The sequence below is a fragment of the Myripristis murdjan genome, chromosome 19 (assembly GCF_902150065.1).
Source record: "Myripristis murdjan chromosome 19, fMyrMur1.1, whole genome shotgun sequence".
NCBI lineage: Eukaryota > Metazoa > Chordata > Actinopteri > Holocentriformes > Holocentridae > Myripristis > Myripristis murdjan.
In genome coordinates, this window is record NC_043998.1 from 2,274,304 (window position 1) to 2,285,091 (window position 10,788).

General features: G+C 40.7%; 1 protein-coding gene across 7 annotated transcripts in view; it reads left to right on the top strand.

Annotated features, from left to right (window-relative positions):
- Positions 1 to 9,407, top strand: part of ptprea (protein tyrosine phosphatase receptor type Ea) — a 50,594-nt gene extending 41,187 nt beyond the window's left edge. For 6 of the 7 annotated variants that reach the window (XM_030077931.1, XM_030077935.1, XM_030077932.1 and 3 more), the window contains 15 exons: positions 406 to 496; positions 1,080 to 1,156; positions 1,328 to 1,364; positions 1,463 to 1,560; positions 2,450 to 2,569; positions 2,722 to 2,885; positions 3,278 to 3,413; positions 3,668 to 3,817; positions 4,693 to 4,786; positions 5,098 to 5,174; positions 5,315 to 5,449; positions 5,775 to 5,900; positions 6,661 to 6,812; positions 7,156 to 7,291; positions 7,461 to 9,407. In XM_030077931.1, coding sequence (XP_029933791.1) covers positions 406 to 496; positions 1,080 to 1,156; positions 1,328 to 1,364; positions 1,463 to 1,560; positions 2,450 to 2,569; positions 2,722 to 2,885; positions 3,278 to 3,413; positions 3,668 to 3,817; positions 4,693 to 4,786; positions 5,098 to 5,174; positions 5,315 to 5,449; positions 5,775 to 5,900; positions 6,661 to 6,812; positions 7,156 to 7,291; positions 7,461 to 7,535 — 1,668 coding nt within the window. In that variant the 3' untranslated portion in view covers positions 7,536 to 9,407. The remainder of the gene's footprint in view (positions 1 to 405; positions 497 to 1,079; positions 1,157 to 1,327; positions 1,365 to 1,462; positions 1,561 to 2,449; positions 2,570 to 2,721; positions 2,886 to 3,277; positions 3,414 to 3,667; positions 3,818 to 4,692; positions 4,787 to 5,097; positions 5,175 to 5,314; positions 5,450 to 5,774; positions 5,901 to 6,660; positions 6,813 to 7,155; positions 7,292 to 7,460) is intronic. The other variant, XM_030077934.1, reaches the window with a different exon arrangement.
- Positions 9,408 to 10,788: the final 1,381 nt, after the last annotated feature.

Sequence of the window (10,788 nt, forward strand, 5' to 3'; positions counted from 1 at the left end):
AGAAAACTACATGAGTTATATGTGTGTAATACAATCCATGACACACACTCACATGAAAAATACCCTTGTGGCTATTTTTGATTATAATAGAGGATCTAAGGCCGTCGGAATAGAGCCTTAAGTGTATGATTCAGGATCCATACAACACGTAACAGCATACTTTTTTTTTTTTTTTTTTTTTTTTTTCAAGCGCAGACAGGGGAAGTTGAAGTTCTCTGCTTTTAATGGAGCTCTGTTTTATGTAGGTGGCAGAGGAAGTGCCTGTAACAAGGTTGAACAAAGAACCGCATTGAAAACAATATGCTGGTCGTCAACTTTTCAGCGTTTGAGGATAAGTAAGGACAGTAAAAACACATGATGTGGTAAAGTTGCTAACCGGTGGGCTGGTGTAATTTTGGGTTGCAGTCGTTGCCTGGGGGCTATACCCATGGAACATGTGAGGAGGCCAATAAGGAGGACAACAAGGAGAAGAACAGATACCCAAACATCCTTCCCTGTGAGTGTGTATGTCGATGTGCCGTGTTCTGTAGTAGGAAATACATTTTCTTTTGGCTCACACCCCGACAGCACAGTTTCCTGTATGTGTGTGGGCATGCGTGTCTTCATCTTGATGTTTTCTGAGCCTGAGCAACAGCACCTCATGAACAACGTCATTTTCTTTCCTTCTGCTAGGGCTTGGCAATAAATCAATTAAATCAATGACTCTGGATTTCTCTGTTAAATCAATGCAAAAAAAAAAGTCTGAATTGTAAAATTGAGATTTTGACTACTACAAGCCAAACAACCTAGATACAAGACAAACAGTTTGCTCATCTACACAGAACGTGCATGTCCACAAATGCATGTGCATATCACCGGACTGAAGATCATGTCAGCTAAAACGAGGCAAATCTAGAAATCGTGAAAAGTTTGAAAAAAAAAAAAAAAAAAAGTGATTAAATTTTTGGCCCGTATCATCTAGCTCTACCTTCTGCTTCTTCTGTCCCTCGTCCCTTGTTCATCCAACAACTCAGTGCTCTTCATGCGAATAAAATGTGTTCAGTAATGACGTTTGCTCCAAATTGTATTCTCACAAACAGATGACCATTCCAGGGTGGTGTTGACTCAGCTGGATGGAAATCCCTGTTCAGACTATGTGAATGCTTCTTACATTGATGTGAGTTATGCTTGAAATCTCTGTTTTTGTTGTTTCATCATCTTAATGGCCCGAGGCTACTACACTTAATGGAAAAATTGTGTTCTAACAAAACAAGAACTCTTGGTTTATTAATACACATTTTGCTCCACAGTTTTACAGTGTGTTCAACTTTGTATTCATTTTTACTAGGGTTACACAGAAAAGAACAAATTCATAGCAGCACAAGGTAAAGTACACTCCATCTGTTTCCTAAATCCATGACATGAAATTACCTCTACTGGGGAATAATGCCTAAATATATCTAAATTTTCTTTGGTCTCTCAGGTCCAAAGGAAGACACTGTGGCAGACTTCTGGAGGATGATATGGGAGCAGAAAGTAGCAACTGTTGTCATGCTGACAAACCTGAAAGAAAGGAAAGAAGTAAGTGATTTTCAGCATTGCTAATTTCTTAAATCGTTGTCACCTTTTGTGCACTGAAGAGCAGCAGGTTTGGTATAGTGAGCAGGGAGAGTGTCCTTCAGCCAGAGTTGTTTAAGTGACAGCAAAAGAATTTACTCTGCTGAAAGTGACCATGAGCAGCACAGTGAACCCCTATCAGCTCCAGGAGCACCTCTGTAGCATTTTCTCTGCTCCAGCCTCCCTGGAAGAGGCAAGCGAAAAGTCCAACTTCTCCCTTGGGATTAATGGCTCATCACTAAAAGATTTGAGGAGATTTGCACTTGGAATAGATCGAATTTGCCATGGTACCATGGAGTTTGAGTTAAACTATTCACTTCACACCTGTAATTTTTCCTCAGCCGTCTGCTTTCTGCCACACTATTGCAATTTCTATTCACTGCATGTGAACCAGAACAACCTCACTTAACAAGAAGGGTGGAACAGAGAGAGAAGGGCGAAAAGATCAATAAGAAGAGAATTGGTGAAGAGGTTTGAATCAGCGTGTGCACAGGTTGAAATCAATGGCTACATAATGTGTGATAAAGCCCTCTAAGGCAGTATTGTAATTACCCAGCAAACTCTTATTGAGTGGTTTCATCCCTCTCACTCACACTAATCCAGGCTGACTGGCTAGAAAATTGAAGCCTGTAATTTGCACAGTGTGAATTCATAACACTCACCTTTGGTCCAGTCATGCATTTGACTCATTTTGTCTCTTGAAAGAGAAGTCCTTGAATACATTTCAGAACCTTTTTTAATGTGTGGACCACCTGTTGCACTGGGACTCTTTCAGAGGACGTTGTAATTATGAACGGGCTGTGTGCTGTGCAGGATTTGTGTTTATTAGCTTAAAACTGTCCTCTCTCCCCAGGACAAATGTTACCAGTACTGGCCAGACCAGGGCTGTTGGACCTATGGGAATGTCAGGGTGGCAGTAGAGGACTTCACCGTCCTGGTGGACTACACCATACGCAAGTTCTGTGTGCAATATGTGAGTTTCAAGAAGTATATCAAAGGATTTTACTTAGTAAAGTGCTTAGTACTTCTGAGTGAAACAGAATTTCTTCCTTTGAGGTATAGATCTTTATCTTATCTATTTCTTTGTAAACGTTTATCTCTGCTTGTTTTCGTGTCTCTGTGCAGCAGGCCAGCGATGCCTCCAAGACTCCCCGGCTTGTCACCCAGCTCCACTTCACCAGCTGGCCTGACTTCGGAGTTCCCTTCTCCCCCATCGGCATGCTCAAATTCCTCAAGAAGGTCAAGGCAGTCAATCCACCCTTCGCTGGACCCATTGTGGTCCACTGCAGGTACCAGAAAGCAGAGCTAATTGGGCTGCAGGGGAATGGTGATGCAAATAGTATTTCAGTCTATATTATTTTGTTGTTTACTTGGATCCATGAACTGTATGTGCATGCCAGCGGCTTTAACCAAACATTACTTATAATGCTTTCAATTACCCAATTTGTCATTAGGAAACAAATATGTTTTGATGTAAAAGATCCTCTTTGTTTGTTGGGAGACAAACACATTTTCAAGTATGACTGGAAACATGTTGAACCATTTAGTGGCTATAGTAATACACTTGTATACTAACACAGATGTCCTTGTAGGCCATTCCTCATGTCTGACAACATTGTGACTGTCATGTAAGAATTATGTCTTATGCCTTTGTTGTTTGTTTTGTTTTGTGTCTCCACAGCGCTGGTGTGGGAAGGACGGGCACCTTCATCGTCATAGATGCCATGATAGACATGATGCATGCAGAGCAGAAAGTCGATGTGTTTGGCTTTGTCTCCAAGATACGAGAGCAACGCTCACAACTTATCCAGACAGATGTGAGTTGGCGATAGCGCCTGTTCCCAGTGCTCTTTCATCTTGGAGACATGGCATTACATCAACACTTAATGTGAAACACACTGATAGTGTGCCTTTTGCTGTGTAACCTGTTCCTCCAAAGTATGAGTGTGTACATAGATCCACATATACATGTGTACATAGGTAGGTGCACCTGTTTTTATATATATGTGTGTGTGTGTGTGTGTGTGTGTGTGTGTGTGTGTGTGTGTGTGTGTGCATGTTCTCACCCCAGATGCAGTACTCGTTCATCTACCAGGCCCTGCTGGAATACTACCTCTATGGAGACACAGAGTTGGATGTTTCGTCTCTGGAAGGACACCTGCACAAACTGCACAACACCTCAGCCCCATCTGACCGGGTCGGCCTGGAGGAGGAGTTTAAGGTAAGGCCTCTTGCAGTGCATCTCATACTGACAAATGACAGATTACCTCCAATCAAATATCAAGCCTGCTCTACCACATATCAGATACTTTAACTCACTGCAGCTGGGGACGTGAGCAGAGTAAATACAGCTCCGCTTTGACAGGAAAATCATCATCAGTCTTAAAATAACCATGAGAGTATGAAAATGAACTCTATGTTTATGCCTCAGTTAGTCCACACAGGAACCTAGAGCAATGTCTGCATTATATTTTGGTCTGTATTATATTTTGGTTTAAGAAACCAGTGTTTCCCTTAGATTTTTTTCTTGGTCTGTTTTCTGAGCAGCAGTGACTCTTCTGAATGACTATAGAAATATTATAGGAACACTACAGGTGGCAGTGAGTTTGAGCTTCTCTTGCTGTGTCTGCGACCACACATTCTAGTTTGTTACTTTGATCATGAAGGCACATCTTGGCAAGAATAAGCTACATTTAAGTGCAGTAGGGAAACACTGACTAAATAAACTGACCAAGGCTTGTCACAGCTGAAAGTCAAACGGCCACCAAACCAAACAGTTTCAGCAGCAGCACTGCCACAAAATAACACAACAACCACATAGCCTATCAAGTGAGAGGATTTCGGCCACAAAGATCATAAAGAAATATTTTTAGCACTGCGGGCCATGATCTTAATGTTGGTGGCCCACAACAGCAGAATATGTATAGGGGTACCTCTGAGAAACTCTACACCGTTATGCCTCAAAGTTAAATTAAGCCCAGATAATGTAACTTAACCTTTTGTTTCTATCTTGTGTCTCTACTTGTAAAATGACTGTAAATAGATATGTGAATGCAGGTTTGTCACGTTTTCATTACTTGCTTTCTTTGTGCCCAGAAACTGACCAACATGCGCATAATGAAGGAGAACATGAGGACAGGGAACCTTCCTGCCAATATGAAGAAGAACAGAGTCCTGCAGATTATTCCATGTAAGGAAGAAGCAAATGAATGTGAAAGCACGATATGCAATAGAGGAGATTGTGTGACTGTACAATATAGAGTGTGTCAGTTCAGTATATCACTCATCAGTGTTGCCACAGTATATCGCTCAGATCTCCAGATCATATTGTGTATGCATCCCCATTTAGCCCATAAACCAGAGATTTTATCCAGTCCGCAGCATTCAAATTTATTTCATGTTTTATTTAGAAGTGAGGTTGGCAGGGGGGAACATCTGATACTCTGTGAAGCTGTGGTTTGAATGGTGTTGAGTGGTTTCCTGATCTTATTTCTTTCCCAGATGACTTCAACAGAGTTATTCTCTCCATGAGAAGAGGGCAGGAGTTCACCGACTACATCAATGCATCTTTTATAGATGTATGTGCTTTACATTTGATTAGCTAATGGCCTCTGTCTTACACTTGTGACCTTAATAGTCCAAAGGCATTAACATTTACACACTTTCTTGGACCTAGACCTTCATGTTTATTAATGTCAAGTGTTTTGCTTTGCCTCAGGGCTACAGACAGAAGGACTACTTCATTGCCACCCAGGGGCCTCTGTCCCACACAGTGGAGGACTTCTGGAGAATGGTTTGGGAATGGAAATGTCACTCAATTGTCATGCTCACTGAGCTCCAGGAGAGGGAGCAGGTAAGCTGTACATAGGTGGAAACCAGTACATTAATTCCATGGCGCTAAGGCTTCAAAAGCACCACCCATTGGGCATTTGAAGAACTACATGCCTCAGTTACAACTTGCAGCAATAGTAGTGGTCCACAGCATAGCAGATTCAGATTCAGAACTGCTCCTTTTAGTTTGCTCTGATTTCCTAATTGTCATGAAGCTGTGCTGTTGCCTTAGTTGATGTTGCTGCATTTAAAAACAAAAGAAACAACTCATCAAGTGTCTTTCTCAATTGAGGGGAATGTCTGTAGTTTGACAGCTAACATACAGGCATCTCTCTTTCTGTGTGCAGGACAAGTGTTTCCAGTACTGGCCCTCAGAAGACTCAGTCACCTATGGAGATTACACAGTGGAGATGAAGGGAGACACTTTGTGTGACACCTTCAGTCTACGAGACCTGGTACTCACCTTCGGCCCGGTAAGCAAATTAACCTCAAACTATCGAGACACAGCTTGGGTGGCAGAGATGAACATTTACCTATGCTGCAGGGTGTGAGGACATTTTTTCCATTATGCATTGCATAATGGAAAATAAACACTGGTTTTGTACAATTAAGATTTTATTTTAAATCATACAACCCTCACATACACAGCAATCTACTGTCAGTCAATCAGAGATGTTTTCCACTGTTTATATGGTTTTATAGTAAAAAACTGCAAAAACCACTGCATTTTCTTGCCCAGAACACAATGAAAGAATTGGCTTAGAGAATTTCCCGTCATACACCTCCCACAGTTCACCAACAGTGGCCCATTGGAGGCAGTAGTCACATTCATGCATAAATATTTGATAAATTAAGAAAAAATATGAAAAGAGTGAAATTCAAAAGGGGTAGGCTGTCCCCCCTCAAAGGCATTTCATGTACATTTGATGGCACTGCACTGATTCTCTGTTTATTTCTGACCCTGCAAAGTATATCTTGTGCTAAAAAACAAGAGCAAGTGCCTGCATAGATCTCTGGTTTGGATCTTACAGGAAAAGTGGAGTGGAGTAGATAAGAGCAGTTATGCCAAAGGGAGTTGCATCTCAGTTGTTTCATTGAATTAGACCCACAACACCTCTGTGAAACTTACACTGCACTGACATTGCACTTGCCATTAGGCTTTCTTATGGCCCTGGTAAATTGTATTTGAAATGTACTACGATCTCTCATCGGCCGGTGCATTTCCTCTCAAAGGAGAAGCAGACGAGGCTGGTCAGGCACTTCCACTTCCACGGCTGGCCGGAGATCGGCATCCCAGCTGAGGGCAAAGGCATGATCGACATCATCGCCTCAGTGCAGAGACAGCAGCAGCAGTCCGGGAACCATCCCATCGTCGTACACTGCAGGTAGCTCAAAACACCTCATCTGTCTCTGCTTCACATGTGGGGATTGTTTAAAATTGAATATCTGCATCTCAGAAATAAATCTATGAAGAGATTTCGATGTTAAAGTCTTCCCCTCCTTCCCATGTAGTGTTGCATAAGTGCATGATGGCAGATGTTGAGACTTGATTGATGCATTTGTGTTGTAATATTTGAGGTTTCCCCTGCTGGGCGTTTGCCCGTTAGATCGTAAAAATGCGCGTCTTAAGCTGTTGGTTATGTTTTTGTATTTGCAAGTCACTGTTGATGCTTTCATTAATCTCCAAGGCTGTGTTTGTGTGTGTGTGTGTGTTTGTGTGTGCTGTAGTGCTGGTGCAGGGCGAACAGGTACGTTCATTGCACTGAGCAATATCCTGGAGCGAGTCAAAGCAGAGGGGCTGCTGGACGTGTTCCAAACTGTGAAGAGTTTACGCATGCAGAGGCCTCACATGGTCCAAACTGTGGTAGGTATCAGCTTATAAATCATCAAAACTGTTAAAACAAAAAAATTCTCCTCATTCCTGTGGAGCTGTATGATTTCATTCCTCAAAAGAAAAATGTTATAAATTTCCTGCTTCTTCGTTTATAGTTGGCTTAATCGCTCGTTTCTCTCTTTCCCCCTTTTTTTAACAGGAACAGTATGACTTCTGCTACAGGGTGGTACAAGACTTTGTCGACATTTTCTCAGACTATGCCAATTTTAAATGATGAGATTTGCCTTAAACATGATTTTTTAAATGTTGTTTTCTAAAGCTGGTTTGTCAGTCTCAAAGTGTTTCTTTAACTTGGTCAAATGATCTTCTATTTTGCTATGCACTTGTCCTACCATTAACTAAAACTCCGTCCTCGCTGTAATATACTGTATGTCAGAGAATGAAAATTGTAAATGCTAAAGTCAGATTAATAATGTATATTTCACATCATGTATATTAATAATTTTATCATCAAGTGTTGTTTCAACCTTGGTCTCTTCAGTTCAGTTTTGTTGTATGATACTGTACTTTACGTTTGAATGTTTATTCTGTGTTATTTTGGATTGACCATACGTAATATTTTTAAAAATTGTTGCTATTGTAAATGTATTTATGTATTGTCAGCAACTGCCCATTCTTGCATTTGGAGACCACGACAAGAATGTTAAGATATTTTTATTTATGTAAATGTTATTCTTACATTTATTGACGACTTCTGAGATTGGAGGTGATACTGAAACCTATTTTTCATTTTTCTCAAGATGCCCATTTTGAATGTGACACTCTTTCCAATGGAAATGTATAGACAACATGCATCACTTCAGCCATAATGCAGAGAACATACAGATGATATGCAATGGATACCAAGTTGATGATAAGGGGTTGATTTCCCATACTGATTCAGGCAGATTTTTCACAGTTGAAGACATATCGCAGGCCAATGAGCGACCGTTTAACTGACTTTGTACCTCAATCAGTGGTATGCAACTGCACATAACACGGATCCAACGTTTATACAGTCTGCCTTTTATCTGTAAACAGCAAATATTTTGCTAAATCAACTGCACATTAAAAAGCACATCTAACATGTAAGCCTTTTGCCAAGAATTTACAATGTTCAAGAGTATCTTCTACGGTTGCTTTGTTTGTTTTCTAGGTTAGAGATATATATTATTGCATAAATCAGTGCCATATGAACTTTTTTAAGACAACTCTGAGTTCAAGGTCACAGATATCAGTCTATAAAAGGAAAAGGTAAGGATAGCTCAGTTTTCAGAATTATACATAAATAATGAATATTGTAAACCTTAATTTTACATGATAAACTATGCTCCTTGCTCTTTAAACCAAATGATGTTTGGTAACTAGGGATATACATTACAGTCACCATAACAAAGAACTTGTTGACAACTTTTGTCAGATCCATAAAATGAATCCCATAATAGCAACAACCTCAGTAAACACCAGTGGTGCTTCATTACCAGCTTAGAAGCCGGCCTTAACCAGGGCAGCCAAACCTCGAAAACACAAAGGGCCACAAGCACATTGTATCCCAGACCTGGATCAAATAGTATTTACAGCTACTTATGCGTTTAATTACTTCTCTGTGCTTGAAATCTTATCTAGCAGTATGTGCTTTTCCCCGGAGGCGGTAAACCCCACACAGCTGGTACTCCATGCAGGTCCAAATATTACACCAAATTCTATTTGAGCCAGCTCTGCTCTATTCCTCAATTAAATATGTAATTGTGTTGATACTGTACGTTATGTAAATACAACCTGATGAAGTGCTGACATTGTGAAAGTTGCTGAACAGGACAAAACTGTTTGTCAAGTGGATGGACGTGTCAGTTTTCTTGTTTTCTGTGCTATCTTGTCTGTGAGAGTTTTGAAGTGCAGCACAAGAAATTGGGATTTTAGCAAACCAGCCTGAGTCTCCTCTCCCTTGGCTTTGTTGTCAGTCCGCCCCTTACTGTCAAAAGATGGAGGAGGGCCTGTTTGGGCCAGAGCTCTTTGCCTTCGCTCTCTCTGTGAGTTGGTCTGTCTCTTTTTTGGATTCTCAATGTCTTTTAAATGCAAGTTGCAATATTAAATCCTTTGGAAAATGTGTGTGACTCAGTGAATGGGTTTTCATTTATATTATTTACAGTCCTTTCAACACATTATCAGTGCCTATATGCAACAGCTCATACATATCTTTGATATATCAGGCGCTGTGCAAAGCGGTGATGGTTTTATGCCGCGAACAGACAGATTGATGGCCATCACAAAGCCAGCCTGTGGTCTTTATGATTAATATCTTGCCAACAGAGGGCAGTGCACTTCAAGCCACAACCAGGAGGCACTCTATTCCCTGAGGCCTTTTGACATCATATACATTAAACCCATCATATACAGAGGAGCATATTTCATTTACCACACTGCCAGCTCCAGTCCCTGCAGAAGACATTCCTGTCTATCTGCATTCACATAAAAGTGCACATATTTCAGCCTTTAGACAGATGGTTATTAGGATGATCTTCAAAGTAGTCTCAATAGTTGTACACTGAACTGTCATTTTAGGACACTTGAACGCAGGCAACGGACTCTTCACTGCTATTTATAATTTCCTCCATAGGATGCATACTAACATTATCCTGTATTTAAACTTTTAGCTGTCACACATTGTTGTTTTTAATTATTTTTTCCATCTCAACACTATTTTTAATGAGGAAACCTCCCCTCAACAGGCTTTTGAGGTAAAATAAAGGTTCAATCTGAGGAAGCATTGCTGATTAACTACAACACTAAGCTGTTCTTTACAGGACCGATTGGTGTTTTCACTTATGTGTTTAACTCCAGCAGAACCTTGTAAAAATCGCATTGAACTGATGCCTAATAGATCAGCATTAAACTGTCTATTTAAATAAGGATTTGCTCTGCTGTGTGCAATATACCCCGGTGCATAAGACGGTGCTCTACCATCATTACGTACAAAAATCTACATAGAAGCTCATCAACGGAGCTGTAAACAGTACCACAAGTCATCACAAGACAAGCAAGCACAAAGCCACACCAGGTCCACAGTGCTGCATGACCGTGAAAAACAACAACATTTACAATCTCCAAATCGCAAATCTAAATGTGTGCTTTTGGCAGATAAAGCTTTAATCCCCGTGCTTATCATCAGCCACGGGCAGAAGGAACTAAATTTAAACTATTTTCACCAAACAATCATGTTTCTCATCTGGCAGGGGAACCCAGATGACAAAAAGCCTTTGTTGGCCTTTGTTTACTATTTCCACTTCCTCAGAGACCTGGTGCCATGGTAACAGTCTTTAACGGGTGGGGCTTTAGCCCAAGAGAGGTCAGCATGAGTGAAGAGGTCATATGAATTATGTATTAACCCTAACCCACTCCCTTATTTTGATTGACCCCATACTAATTTATTTTTTTCCTCAACCACAAGGCCTCACATTTTCCTCCAAACGGTATGGAACATGGGTTCA